At 42.0% G+C, this 15,685-nt stretch overlaps 1 protein-coding gene across 1 annotated transcript; it reads right to left on the minus strand.

Moving 5' to 3' along the window:
* Positions 1–2,143: 2,143 nt before the first annotated feature.
* EIF2S2 (eukaryotic translation initiation factor 2 subunit beta) lies at positions 2,144–15,270 on the minus strand. The gene is made up of 9 exons (XM_077335294.1): positions 15,044–15,270; positions 12,069–12,249; positions 11,043–11,146; positions 9,497–9,629; positions 8,846–8,946; positions 7,235–7,383; positions 5,697–5,753; positions 5,213–5,298; positions 2,144–4,137 (listed from the first exon to the last, which is right to left on the minus strand). Exons 1-9 carry the CDS (start codon positions 15,056–15,058, stop codon positions 3,962–3,964), a joined length of 1,002 nt encoding a protein of 333 aa, XP_077191409.1. The 5' UTR covers positions 15,059–15,270; the 3' UTR covers positions 2,144–3,961.
* Between the last annotated feature and the right edge of the window lie 415 nt (positions 15,271–15,685).

The following is a 15,685-nucleotide window of genomic DNA, read 5'->3' on the forward strand; positions in this document are numbered from 1 at the left end:
AAGTATATAGAGAACTATTGTTCCATACTATAAAAATGAGTTGAAAGCAAGTGATTCGTACAAGATAGTTCCCATACAGCTCGCTGCCTTTTTCATGAGCATTCAAGGTGTAGAACTGGACAAAAATTATGTCTTCCCCAACCTACCCCTCTTCCATCCTCCTCAAGGCACAGACCTGAACTAGCAGGATACCCACATTGTTTCATATGCCACTTGTGAAACCAGGGAGGCTGAACCCCAAACAGGTAAAACAGAAGGAATTCAGTAGACATATATAGCCCTGCTCCAAAGTTCCTCCCCAGACAGTGGGCTGAAATTCACTGTGATACTTATTACAAGTGTATAAAAGGTAAAGGTATCCCCCTGTGCAAACACTGGGTCATGTCTGACCCTTGGGGTGACGCCCTCTAGCGTTTTCATGGCAGACTCAATACGGGGTGGTTTGCCAGTGCCTTCCCCATTACAAGTGTATAGCACAACTCAAAAAGAAACTGAGTTCGGCATATATAGAATCCAGCCCCATTACATGTTGGGAGTGTAAATACAGGATTAGACTCCATAATCTGCATACAAAGACTGCAGATCATGTCTTTTACACCTTCAGTCTCTTCTGAGTCATAGGACATACCTAAACTAGTAGCTGTGCAGGTTGAGAGGAGCAATTCTACTATGATGGTAGGGGAAAGAAAATTCCCTCTGCTTCCAAGCTTCCTGCTCCATGTAGCTATTAAGCCACACATCCTGTGGCCCCACACAGACTCTTCTGGGGTCAGAATTTGTGGGGACAAACAAGCAATTATTTACCACCGACTGTTTTTGGATTTAATTGTTTAAGCTCAGCAACCTAATAATTACAGCTTTTGGAAATCAGGCAAAGGCTATATAAAAACTGGAATGGTGAAGTGACAACATATAGGTAGAAGTTGCAAGCTTGCTTTCAATCAGCAAATTCTCTGATTATTCTGGCACCAATAGCAATCCCCACAGAAATCCTGATTTTTCTCTTGCTGCATGCTGTATGGTTGAGCTGATAACAGAGGAGGGTGACACATTCTGCATCTAGGCAATTCCACTTGCACAGCAAACAGTTGAGCATTATCAGTGGCTTCCGGCTCAGCCAGAAGCTAGATCTGTGCATACGTTTTGTGCTTGCATACTAAATGTTTTTAAAATAAGTAGACTTACAGTCCCATTATGAAAACAAAAGACGGTCTGGGAAGGTTTGTTCATTTGTAACAATTAGGCAGGAAGAACACTACTGCTAGCACTGAAGCCAGTTTTTCTGTCATGCAGAATAAGGAGACATGGAAATTAGGGAGCACCACAAAGAAAGTGGATATTTGGAACTCTTCATTTACCTACAAAGGATAAACAAAATAAACACAGTCAAAACAATTCACCTCTAAACGGTGACTGCTTGAACAGATTTTTAAAGCCCACAAAATGTGGCGTTGCTGGAAAGCAACACTCCTGGCCTAGTACAAATAGTTAAAATCAAAACTTTTATGGTAAGCATTTCCTTAATCATTCACGGCAAAAGTGTGAAGCTTAGGTGGTGACAGAATTTTCACCACCCAAATCAAACTGGCCAATGTAAAGAGCTACTACTTCCATTGATGCTCTGACCTGGATGGCCCAGCCCTGTCTCATCAAATCTCAAAAGCTAAGCAGGGTCAACCCTGATTAGTACTTGGATGGGGGAACATCAAGCAGCACAGGGTCTCTGTGCATTAAGTCAGCTGTGACTTGAAAGCACTTTCTACCCCCACAATTGATGCACAACACACATTGGAACACCATGGGGCAATTAAATGCTAAGTGGGGCAATTAGATGCTAACCTTTCATTACAAAAAGGGTGACAGAGATTTACAGCAGCCAATTGAACTGTGCTCATGTAGAACCCTTGGAGGAACTCAATGGCAGGAAGAGTGTTGCACAACAGCTCCTTCTTATACTAGTTCCTGGATCAGTTGAAAACACTTCCCTACAGTCTGCACACACATACCCCTTACTAGCACCCGACAAGCCATATTTGCACTAGGAAACTGTGGTGCAGGGGGAGGGGAGAAAAAAGGACATTGTATGGGTTGACCACCGTTCTGGGGACTATAAAAATGTCCTGTGAAGACCACAATGCCATAGTAACGTTACACAAGAGGCACTGATCCTGTCTTTATTTGGTTAAAAATATACATCCAATATTCAGTACAACTCAAAATGCTATTAAAAACCATTCAGAAGACCATGAGGCTTTACTGTTCAGTCAAGTAGTGTTCAGAGAGAAAATAAAAGACAACCTGCTGGCACAGCTGAATTATTAGTATACATATGTAAATTAAAAATCAAAACAGGAATTCGCATGTCAAATGCAAAAGGAGCCAGCACCTACCGACAACCCCGTTTCATTGAGGCTGCACAAGTAATAGGGTTCATTTTAAAACTGTACCATGGTTAACTGCAAATTGTAACTATGGTTATGGTTATCTTTAGTAATTTGCAGCCATATCCAAGGACCAAACACGTCCTTAACTCAGCCATCAGTCATCTTATCTTACTCATTAATAAAACATAGATTGCAAACAGAGATCCAGAAGTAATACAACAGTGAAAGGCACTCTTACCTAATTCCAGTGATTGTTTCCATTGTTTTATACCTGATTGGTAAGGTATGACAAATAAAAAACCTTAGGAGGCAGCATGTTCAAATCAGGATATATACATAAAAATATCTTCAGCCTATTTGGCAATCATAGTTTTCATGCCAGTGTTAGATTATTGATCGAATTAGCCCGGAGAGACAGTGTGGTGCAGTGGTGTCAGAAGAGGATCTGGAAGATCCAGATTTTGATCCCTAGGCCACAATGTGACCTTGGAACAGTCACACATTCCCAGCCTAACCCTAATTCATAAGGTTGTTGAGAGGATACAATGGACAGCAGAAGAACGCAAGCTGCTTTGGATCATCCTTGGGGAGAAAGACTGAGTATAAATGAAATAAATAAATGGTACCATGAGAGTATCTGTGCAGCGGTTAAAAGTAAAAGGGTGAGATTGGTGAGGGAGGGAAAAGTCACGGGCTCAGACAAATGTTAACATGTGAATACTTTTTGAAACAGGGTGCTTTCATTTGTGTGGAATATGCCTTTGCACATTATCAGAATTTAATCTGAAAAGTTTGCTGTGCAAGCACACAATGAAAAGACATACCCACCGAACTTTTAAAAGTGAGAGCATATGCTTACTGCATCATTTTTCCAACCATATATGCAGAAATATATTAACTGTGCCTTCTGAACTCATCTAACAAATGCCAATTGGTATGTTTTATTTAATGAACTGTACTGGAAAGTTCCAGAGTATGGATGAAAATGTTATTATAAACAGCATACCAAAGAAAGCTGTCTTAGGATAGCAAACCTAACTCTAATGAAATAGACATCAAAATTAATATTAGTGGGATTAGCCCACATAGTTCTTACATGCATGGATTCAACTGAAAGGAGCCATTAACAAGATTTTTTTAAGTACTCTATTCCATTTCATAAGCTCTTACAATATACTTATTCAAGATAAACTGTTCTTTATAACACGCACCCCATTCTTTGAATCAGATACAATGCCTACATGTTACCATAGTAATCATTTAAGAAACAGGAAAGATTCAAATGAAAGACAGTCAGTTATAATAACTTTAATTTTTCTTGCATTTTACAGAATTCTATGAACAGATTAAAAAGCACCTCCTTTTTCATCACACTTCTGACAGTTGGTAAAATATTCAGTCAGAAAATGCCAACACAGTTTGAGGATCTTTCTCTTGCAAGAATTTCACAGACCAACCCAAAGCCAAGCAGCTTTTACAATCTTGTTTTTTAATACATTGGAAATCCATTCAGGTTGTAAGCCTGTCCAGCCATCTGCGCCCAGATCACTTTGCAAAATCCAGTGTCGACCAACCAGCTAGTTAGCTTTGGCACGGAGCTGTGCTCTCTTGCCTGTGACAGCCTGGAAACCAGTTTTGATGCTGGCAACAGAGCAGCGCGAATGGCAAGATTCACACTGCAAAAAATATAATCTGGTGTCCTTCTGTAAGATTGTGTCTGGTGACCGACACGTGTGACAGGTGACATATTCCTCTGGGGAAACAAAACATATGTGACATTAGCTACAATGTTACGGCTGACAGCTGCCCAAAATGTCATGTATTCAACCAAAGTAGAAATACCAGCATTTTAGAAAAGAGTAGTTACTTGTATGAAGGAACCCTAATTTCTACAGCCAGCTGCAGACCCATCTGAACTAGATTCAGAGTCAAAGTCTGCTTGCAGGGAGGGGCACTATAAGCACCTAATAAATAATAAAGGCACAGAACTTTTCCTTCAACACTGACAACATTGCTACAAGAAGTAAACAGTGTATTGCCGAGGTGACATCTCCATAATAAAGTTAATAGCAGGTCTCCACATGCCCTATAGCAGTGATGGCAAACCTTTTAGAGACTGAGTGCCCAAACTGCAACCCAAAACCCACTTATTTATTTGACCTGAATACTGAGGTTTAGTTTAGAAAAAACAACTCACACATTAACATATTTGGTCTTAAAAGAAAAACACAATAACAGAGCCCTTTGTTGTTGGGCTGTTTATTTTTAGGTTTTGTTTCCTCCCTCCCCCCCCCCTTTGTCACCTTCACTCCATTGAGGGGAGGCAGTGAGGCCAGGTATGCGTGTGGGCAGCCATGTGGGGCATCTCAGCGGGGTCTGGCCCGGCCTTGCTCTCCCTGGGCTCTATGCAGCCTTCCCGCTCCTGCCAATGCTTATAGATGCTAGCCCAGCTGAGTGACCCGAGCCAGCCAATCATTGCCCGGGCCAGGGAACACATGGGTTTAGTCCTCCCCATCCTCTGAGCACTGGGAAGCTGAACCTCATGCAGGATGACTCAGCAAACTGTGCTGGGGCAACAGCGCACATGCCCAGAGAGGGCTCTACGTTCCATAGGTTCGCCACCACTGCCCTATAGTATTCAAATTACAATTTAGTGGTCTAACCCTAGAATATGTGGATTGCAGACCATCACCATTTAAGATAAATAACAATTCATGCTACAAGTATGTAAGAGCTCACAAGACAGAGGCATCTAATTTTAAACTTTACAGAAAGGTGGCCAAAAAGGTTTCCAGAAAATGACATTTGCAACTGTGGAACATACTTACTGATATATCTTCTCAAGACGTTTTCTATCTGTTTTTGCTGGAATCTTCCTTTGATTACAAGCTGGTTATTACCATCTATAGAGCCACTAATTTGAAAGAAGAATTGTGCAATTCAGAATCGAACGACACAGAGAGCAGGTCATAAGCTAACCTAATGTTCAAACATACAAGCTTGGATCCTATGGCTGCACAAGATGTCCAGCAACAAGTCTTTCCTGCCTTTGCCTTCACAAAACAGCCCTCTGCAGCCTAGGAAAGGCCATTGTCTAGGACTGTATCAGGTGATTCTGTACAACTCCCCCTCTTCCCTGCAATCTGTCCACAGCATGTGTACAATCCCTGGCAACGCTCTTACGAAGATTGGAGAGGGCTGTTGTGAGAAGGCAGTGAAAGGGCTTCATCTAGCTTTCAGACAATAATTTCAACCAAAAGAGTGGATTTACTGAAATTTCACTTGCATTTCAAAAAAAAATTAAGTACTTACCTTGTACCCAATTCTGCAAGCAAAAAAGCCAGGAGATGCTTTGGCTGACGATGTAATCTAAAAATATTAAAAGGAGATGTTTATACAAACATTGTCACAAAAAAGAGACTGCTCGAAACCTGGAGAAAGACGCAGGCTAAATAAAATAACATCACAAAGCAATCAAATGCTCGGTCTTATTTTTAAGCACATCATCAGATCGAGGACAAATGATTCCTCAGAGATCTGACAGCTGAGAGAATTATAACAAGTGATACATTCATGTGAAGTTCTAAACAAAAATATCTAGACAGACTTTTTAAGGCTATTTGAAGAATTTAAAAAGGAGTTTCTGTTGGAACAGAAAAGGGACAGTGGTAGAGCAGAAGTTGATCAATACAAATCTCACATCAAACCTTCTGTAAAAAGGTTTAGACAAGTTTGTGAAAAAGCCATGTAGTGTCAACGTCAGGCATTATAGTCCAGGAAAAGGCATCATGTTTTGTAGACACAGTTGCCTGGTCTTCTAAAGGTTTTAGGAAAGCCAAATCAGCTCCTTTCAGTAACTGTACACAAGACAACCTAGCACCAGTCTCTACAACTCCCGGTATGAAACATCTGGTTTGCACCTTAAGAAATCAGCTATCTTAAACAAAACAAACATATTGGGGTGGACCCTAAGACTTGCAAAAACCATACTTAAATTTCTACATTTCTACCACTCCCCTTTCTCACGGCATGCCTTTTGTAGCCTCCCCTAGGCCATTTTCAAGAGTCCCTAGGAGCAAGGTTTCAGGGTTACAATGATTAAGAGGTATGGGAAGATTCTGTTTGCGAACACACATCTGCAATCCTGGTGCACAGAACTCCATCGATTCTGCTCTTTTGCCTTGCTCCAAATGATTCCCTCTCAACGTGTGTACACATTTTTGCCTTCATGCACTTTGTTGGGTTCTAGAAAAATATCACAGTAATTGCACAAAAGAGAGCACCACACAACTGAACATACACTTGGGCACACCAATGTCAGTCTAATGTGATGAAGAAAGGTAGGCTGAAGTCAAAACGAAAAGGCAGACCAAAAAGAGAACAAGCAAGCTCAGTGCAGGCAGGCTGGCAGCTGCTTAGCCCGTTGGCTTCTATTTGCCACTTTCAGAACCACCAAAACACTAACTGCACCTTCTCAATATCAAGCTAGTCTCTGTACCAGTAATCAGCAGGAATCAATATCTTCACATCACATCTGGGTGCTCTTTAAGGCTTCTCAAATACAGGGCACTTTGATCACAGTCCTACTAGAGATTCCTTTTTTAAAGATTGAAACATTGTGTCTGGCTCTTGTATAGCACACATGATGATGGAGATGGAGGGAAATGCTCCCCTCCTATACCTGGACCATTCATCCTGGAGCCCACTAACAGATACTGTATACTTGCTGAGCAGCTTTTGCCTCTCAAGTCCACAAAGTTAAACATTGTCAGCGTAAATTTCTCACTATGCCCCTTTCACCTTCTGGCCACCTTGCCCCTCCCACTAAAAAGTCACATGAACAGACTTACAGCTTACAGATATCTGTGAAGTTGACAAATGATGTTTTCTTGGTTCCTACTCTTACAACTTGGGGAGGCTTCATGACAAATTTTCTTTTTTCACCAGCTACCATATCTGGATTTTTTTCCCGCATAATGTTAAATACACGATTCAGCAACTGCAAATACACAAGGAAGGGTTTTAACATCAGCCACAAACCATAAATCACCACAGCTGCAATTCCATACTGTGTATTTAGGGCAGCTTTTCGACAAGCAGGCTTGTCCAGCAATGCAGAATCAAGTGACCATACTGAAGAGAAAAATACAGGGATGGATTCAACCAGCTTTTCCACTTAGTTTTAAAAGGGGAGGTCCCATTTGACTACCCAAAAAGGTTATGCTGAAGATCATGAGACCACCATAAACAAAAGCCATGTAGGATGAGTCTGTGGTAATAAAGAGCAAAAGGCAGAACAGTTCACTGGATCCAACCCAATGACATTTTGCTTTTTTCTGAAGTGCTAAAGTTGTGACATAATAGTATATTTAACTTCATTAACAGAGCGGTTATCAAACTCTCCTGTTTGAACTTCACCAAGAAAGCACTGATCAAAATAAACAGTTTTGGCCAATCCTAGATGGATGTACATTCTGCCTATCAGTTCAATCTGAAAGGCACAAAAATGAGGATGTTTCAAAAAATAAACATCTGCAAGTACCTTCTTACTTCACACTTTGAGGGGCGAGCTGTGTGTGCTTCTGAACCAGGAAGTTAATATTCCCTTCCCCCCCCCCCAATACTGAATCTTGACTTACAGCACATGCATTTAGGCTTTCTTTGACAAATGCTCAATTCTATCTGTAACAGGATGGAGAGTTCTCTCTATTTTCCTTCCATTCCCTAGTAAATTGATCTTCAACCCAAGGGTCAGAATGCTCTGATGGTCACAAGCCCACATGATCAGCTGTAAGTCACCACTCCTTGCTGCCTGTTGGAAGGATTTGTCACTAGTGAAAATGTCTAGAAAGCAAGGATGCTAAGTCTCCTGCCGCTTCTGGTGCGCCCTTAGAGCGGCAGCAGCACCATGAGTGGAAGTCAATGGAACAGAGCCCTGGGAACAATAAAATGACTTATACTAATGCAGACCACTGGTCCTTCTAAGTCAGTATTGTTTACACAAACTTGCAGCAGCTCGCCAAAGTCTCAACCAATAGCTGACCCCTCCCTAAAAAACCCCCCTAGAAACACTGCAGCATTAAGCCATGGCCCCTCACTCAGCTTGTTCCTCACTACTGTACATTTCAGAGTGCTTCTTGCTTCTGCTTCCTGTCCCCAGCTCTACTTGCAAAACAGGTAGCAGATACTCATAACTAAAAAGTATGGAAATATACAATGACTTTCTGAATAATCCAAATAGAAACCAGAATTTTGCTACCTTCAGTTTAAGGAGATAAAAGTCTGACAGATATGTTTTGAATAAAAAATTTCCTTGTCATGAGTGTATATCCCCAATTAAACAACATGCAGCAGACTGTGTGAATCTACAGAAATTTTGAGGTCCACTGTATTGTTTGATTATGCCCCCATAAAACTGGAAGTCACTTTTAAAAACCTATAAATAAAATCAAAGTATTTACCTCATCATAAGTGTAATCTCTCTCTGAGCCTGCCCATGCAGGTCCTGACTGAGAGCTAAAAGAGATTCCATCATCTTTCTTGCTGTCTTCATCCTCCAATGCTGTAAGAACAACAAACATACTTGAGAACCACTAGGAAGCTGCTTTTCAAATGGCACACGATCCAACTACAATTATGAGAATCAAAGAAAACTTCCAACCAGTAACACTAAGGAAGCTGCTTACTGCATGCTCAGGATCCTTCCTGCTTCCCCCAGCAAGCCTCCAGCATTCAAGAGACTGAGACTATTCCACCTTTCAGCTGTTCAGTCCACCCCCATTTTGATACTGCCTACAGACAACCTCAAGGTAATCTATGTTTCTTGCACTACATATTGCCTCTTTCCCACTAGAATTCTAAGCAAGCAGGCATGGACACAGATATGAGCATACAACAGAGCACAGACTGCTGCTAGTAAAAGGCCAAGACAGGAACTAGTTGCCCCATTAGACAGTGAGAAAGCCAAAGTAAGCTTGGAGATTGTTGCAGCAGCCCTCATTTACATGAACATATTTTCCCCTGGACTCTACATATGAGCTGGAAGACCCCATTGTAAAGAAACCCTTAACATTTTTATCTTTCCTACAAGGCAAAAATTATCCCTGTTATACCTTCATCCTTATCCAATACTTCATCGCCATCTGGAAACTTCACAGTCCTCTTTTTCTTCTTCCTTCCAAGCATGATATCAAGGTCATCTTCTGGTTCTACTTGCTCTTGTACATCACTCTCAAGTTTCAGTTCCTTTAAAAAAAAGTGTGGTGGAAGATATACAAATAAGTGACATCAAAATATAAGCCACTGTACATCCATTTCACAATATATAATAATCTACTGGTCATGAGACGCACATGATCCTCGTGAAAGTAAATTTTAGAACCAGACTTAGTGTCTAGCTGTCATTTGGCTTAACACACTAAGAACACCTTTTATTTTGTAATGTGTCGCTCAAGAACATTAATGCAAGGAAGACTAAATCTCTTTTTAAAGCCCTCTGCGTGTTCAAACCAAACCCAAGTACAACAGTGCAATCCTACTCTGAACTATTCTTGTCTGAGACCATTGATTTCAATGAATTTAAACTGAACAAAACACAACTGTACTGCAAGCCTCCTGTGACACAACTGCCCAGGGCTTAGAAGATCGAGAGAAGATGGCTGTCAAAGAACAAGACCAGACTGGCAAGATAAGTTTGTATCACAAGTCAAACAAGCTCCACAGAGCATTTTCACCAAATCTAAAGAAATACAAATGATTAAGCATCACTCTTGAAACTGGCCTAAATGTACAGCTGGTGGTATATGTCTAGTTCATAAACACAAAGACGTATACAGAATCTACTAGTTGAACAGCACATATTACAGGATAGCCCCATTTTGCATTGTACTTGGGAATGATAGAAACATAAATAGGAAAATCATTTTAAATAGTACATCCTTCACTTCTGTGAAGAAAGGGACAGTAATATACATGAGAGATGCTTTAGTTAATGGATCTGAGAATGAAGAGTAAAGCATGTATTTTGAGATGCCATTTTGGGTTTTGTCTGCGCAGCAATGGTAAATGAAAAGGATTAAACAATTTCTAATAACAAATGGTGTGCAAAATGCTGCCAAGCAGCTTCCAATTTATGGTGACCCTAACAATGAATGATCTTTAGTTAATCCTATAAATACTCACATGTCCAACAATAATCTCAAAAAGGCATACAGCAATTTTTGTAGAGCTGTTAGATTCCAGTAAAATCTTAGCCACCAATAAGATTTTCAGGGTATGAGCTTTCAAGAGTCAAACTTCCGTCATATACCATGATGAAGGGATACTGGATGAAAGGAACTTTGTCTGCCAAAAGTTCATATCCCGAAAATCTTGCTGATTGCTAAGATGCTACTAGACTCGAACCCAGATGTTCTACTATAGACCAACATAGCTACCCTCCGAAATGATTTACGTAATTGCAAATTAAAAACTCTTTGGATGGAGACAATCCTACAACACACAATTTTAATGCTGGCCCACTATATAGCTGGTAAAGCAGGACAGTTCAAATGCCAGACACATGCTCTTTTCATCATCTCAGGAATGCATAAAGCAGATGTTGCGAAGGCACAGATGACAAGGCTCAGAGACACAGCCTTAAACTTTATGCTAACTAACCTTTACACCCTCTTCTGCTTCATCTATATCAAATATCTTTTTTGTTTTCTTCTTCTTTTTCTTTTGATTGAAGAAGCTTAGGTCATCTAGGTCATTTGACGCATCTAAAAGTAAAAATTAAGTATTATAAGCAATTTAGACTAAATATAAACAGTTATGAAAAGGGAAGAACAGATCTGCAATAAACTTAAGCAACTAAAATCTATTCAGGACCCAGCAGATGCATTTTTAATGAATGCTTACTGAAGCAGCGCCATGTTTGAGTTAGCTGCTTGAAAGCTAAAGGCATAAGCAGAAGTTAGTGCTGAACAGTTTTCTGGAGCACCTTCAGAAGCCAACAAGAAAGGAAACTACATACTCTTTTGCAAATGGCATCCTGTGAATGGCACAGAATACAGCACCTCAACTAAAAGACAGGACGTGCCAATTAAGAGTGGTGGTTAAAAGAAGGAAAGGACCAGCTGCCACTTTCAATACAAGCAGCAGCCTGTGTGCCTCAAACTCAACATGTCACAGAACGCAGATTTATAAATCACATTTTCCCAGGACTCTGAGATGCTTAGCAACTGGGGACAGGAAAGCAAATGTAAGATCTATGCAAAAAGACATCAGTCTGTGAGATGAAAACAATACCACACAAATAGTCCAAACAGGCTTATCATGAAATGCAGAACGCAATCAGTGGGAAGAAAAAATTCATATCAGTTTTAAATATTGTTAATATACACAGACCAGTTTAAGGCTGCACACTTGTACGGCTTTAGTTATACTTCAGCATGCATAGCAGCATAAACAGTGTTATTTTATTTTCATGGCAATCCTGAAAGAAAGGTCAAGTTGAGTAAAAGTCCAGACTGTCCAAGGCTACTTTCCAGTTTCATGGCTGAGCTGGTTTTTGAACTGAGGGCTCTCTGAAGTCATCTACTTTCTCAGTTCCATAATTTAACTGCTTTTTGCAAACACTTGCACCAGGGTACTCTCCTCCACTGTGGTAAGTATTTTCATACTAAATAGTATGTGGCCTACCTTTTTTCCTGAAGTCTTCTTCATCAGCTTCTGTATCCTTGTCCTCTGCTGGCTCTGGTTCGACTTCTTTTGTTTCTGATAACTGTGTTTCTTCTGTTTGTGTGTCACCTCCTTCTTCATCAAGCATAAAGGGCTTCTTTTTCTTCTTCTTTTTCTTGCTCATAGTAGGGTCAAAAATCATCTGCCAAAAATTGTAGTTCATTAGGCAACTGTAGAATACAGAGCTATAGAAGAGATTTCTCTAGATTGTAAGGCTAAGAAAGACCTTGTCTAGGCAACAAACAAAATACTGCTAGAATTAGAATGTCAGTTGCGTACTAAAGGGTAATTTCAAAACGATACAAGAAATTGCATGGGTTTGGAATCCTCCACAATACCTCTAAACTGACAGAAGGGACTCCTATCAAGGGAGCAACCTTCCCCCTCACCTTCAGACCAAATGGTCCCCCAGAATGTTGTTATGAGGGGACAGAGGACTCCTAGGAACAGCATGAGTTGGAGGTCTGCTTTGAAAAGAACGAAATGGGAGGGGAAAAAAAGAAAATATTTCTTCAGGAACAGTTTTCTGATTAAGTGAATCCATAACGAGGGAGAGGCAGCCACAATTCCATGATTAATTTCATTTTTAAAAATTAAAATGTAACAAATTTCATCTTATTATAAGAAAACATCAACTTCCTGCAGCAGAGATGGGAAGTTTTGGCAAGAAACAAGATCTATGAATGGTGTTATCACATAGCTCCCAGAAGCTTACAAGTACTAATCTAAAATGGGAAAGAGGTACCAAAGTTTTGGACAACCATTTTTATCAGTAAACACCAGTATTTCCATTTTGAATGTAGGAAACCTAGGCTATAATCCTTTGAGTAATGATTTGGGAGTAAGAACTGCTGAAACCAACAGACTTCTCAGTAAGCATATCCCTTTGCTAGCTTTGAAAATAATATTACGTGTCCTCAAGAACTTCTGGGTTTCCTCTTTATATATACTAATAAATAATAAATAAAAAATAAATGTCTCACTGCACACCAGCAGAGAAAGTCTGGGGAGTTCTGAAAAAATAATACATAAAAACAACATGGCTCAAAAGTTTAATTACAGCTTTGAACACCTGAAATGAAAACTCCTCTTATTACTAATGCCAAGTAGTTAAACAGGACTTGTAGTGATCAAAATACTCTAGGTATTATTTCCTGAAGCACTGTGCAAAGGACAAATATACATAATTTGCACTTAAAGGAAACAATTAGCTTGGTAAATAAAATCGGCCTGCAAATGTAGTTAATTCAACCTACATTTAAACTATCCTTAATGGAATGGATCCCATGCAACAACAAACAAATCTTGCTTATAGAAGAGTGTTTTGTTATTGGAAGTCCCCAAAACAGAACAACACTGATTGCAGCAGAAGAAATGCCAGAAGTCACACACATTCCTCCTGTAGGACTCTATGGCTGGGGGGGGGGGTCTGTTAGTTTCGTTTCTGATTACACATCTGGTACACCATCCCATGCTGTCTCTAGGGGTGTCCCAACTCTCATGAATAGCTTTTCAGGACTTCAGAAGGATACAGAGTTGGCAAACAAGAAATATCCTTCTAGAAGTTTGTTCAATTTGCAGTGCCACAGGACTCGATCTTATAGCAGGAATACATCTTTTTGCACTGCTGAGCTACAAAACTGAACTAAAATCTCAATATTATTATCTCCATGCCCTGATTATTTACTAGTTCCACTAACATAAACATCATGAAAGGAGTGCAGCCTGACTACCAGCCATGAAAATGTTTTCCTTATGTTCTTAGCTGCATAAGTAGACTTCTTATGAACTTTTGGCTCATCCTACATGCTTAAAGATAAACTAGATTGTGCAACACACCCATGAAAGACTACTACAAGTAATCCAGGAGTAGGATGGGCCACATGTGGTAAGTTATGTTTATCCTTTATGGATACATATATGCTGGGGTAGACCAAGGCCTGCAGAAACAATTAGTTAACAAGGCCTTCTTAGGTTCTCTTCACACAAATGTTGTGACCAGAAACCTCTCTTGCCTCCTTGTCCCCAAAATGCTAGAGACAGTCTATTTAATTTGAAACACAAGGCTTACTTAGGAAGCACAGCATGTTTGCAGGTACACGTATCCCCCCTAACTGATTCCAACAAGCACATTCTTATACGTAACCGGAATTTTTATCCCACTTTTCACTTGAAGGAATCCAGAATAGTTGGTTCTTCCCTTCACTCTTTATAGCGCTGGAAATCAAACTGACCCACCACAAAGAAAGCTTCATGCAAGAACGGGGGATTTGAGTGCTAGCCCCCACTACTACATGGATATGACAGAAGCCAAGGCTGCCTCGGAATCTCTCCTTCCTAAGCAGCAGCGTCACCACTATAAACCACCTATTACTGAGAAAATTGCTCAGCCATAAAACTGCTCGGCCAGCCCAGCTCAGACACAAGGCACGTAGTGCTCAAGTGACTCGCAGGAGCGAGGATCCTGACTAACGCAAAATGGAGCGAGCTTGCCCCGATTACACCTCGGGCACCCAGGATGGCTCCCATTCAGATACACAAGCCGGACATAAAACTCAGCCAAACAACAACGTAGCCCACTCAAGCCACAAGCGGAATATAATAGTATATTAATAATAATTAATAAGCCACGCCCTATACGGCTAGTTCTGAGAGCCCCAGTGCCCTCAATCACGGCCTTCCGGGGGCGCACTGCCGCTCCCTGCCACCGCCCCTCTTCCGCGGCCAGGGCGGACCAAGGAGCAGGGAGGGGTGGGGGAGAAAGGGGCCGGGGTCCCCAGCGCCCTTCCGCGCGAGGGGCCTCTGCTCGGGCCCGGCGCCCCAGGCGGGGAGAGGCAGCGCGGGCAGGGTGCAGAGAGGCCTGGGCCCGGCTTCTCACATGGCGGCCGCCACAGCCCCGGCCTGGCGCCACGCGAGAGGCCAAGCCGCGCCCTCACCTCGTCTCCCGACATCGCTGCGCCTCGACTCGGCCGTCAAGAGCGAAGGCGACGGGGCCCGTCGGGGGAAGGAGGCGCCCAACGCTGCCCGCGGAGGAGCTCGGCCGGAAGGCGGGTGGGTGAGTGGGTGGGGGTCCCTCAGCCACTCGCGCGTTCACTCGCTCCCTCCCTCGCCGCCGCGCTCAGCTCTTGCATCAGCAGCCGCGCTGGGGGAGGAGCGCAAAAGCCGAACCCGCCTCGCCTCTCTGCCCCGGATGGACGCATGCGCCGGCGCGCTCCTCTCGAGCCTCTCGGGAGCTGTAGTGCAAGGAGTGCGCAAGCGCGTGGATGGGGACATCCGGACTACAACACGTGTTGCCGCTTCGGGGAAATGGAAAGCGGAAGGCTGGCGCGGTCAGGCGGAGGAGGCGTTTGTGGGTTGGGGGAAGCAGGGCTTGTGTCTCGCGGGCGGCTGAACGAGGGAGTCGGCCTTCAGGCGGGAAAGCAAGCCCCATCAAGTTATATTCAAGCTATTCTCGTTCTTGGGCATGCGCGGAAAAGCTCATGCCAAACTGCGTTGCTCTCTGTAAGATTTTAGTTTGCGCAGAGGAGGCGTGATTAAGTGATTTTGAAACCTTTCGTTTAAATTTGTAATCTGGAATT

This window comes from Paroedura picta, chromosome 4, assembly GCF_049243985.1.
Source record: "Paroedura picta isolate Pp20150507F chromosome 4, Ppicta_v3.0, whole genome shotgun sequence".
NCBI lineage: Eukaryota > Metazoa > Chordata > Lepidosauria > Squamata > Gekkonidae > Paroedura > Paroedura picta.

Excerpts from the sequence above, each read along its gene's own strand:
- EIF2S2 (XM_077335294.1), bottom strand. Across the intron at positions 9,630-11,042 it reads AAGCAGAAGAGGGTGTAAAG|GAACTGAAACTTGAGAGTGA; the intron begins GTTAGTTAGCAT and ends TTTTTTTTAAAG. Across the intron at positions 8,947-9,496 it reads AGTATTGGATAAGGATGAAG|CATTGGAGGATGAAGACAGC; the intron begins GTATAACAGGGA and ends TTGTTCTTACAG.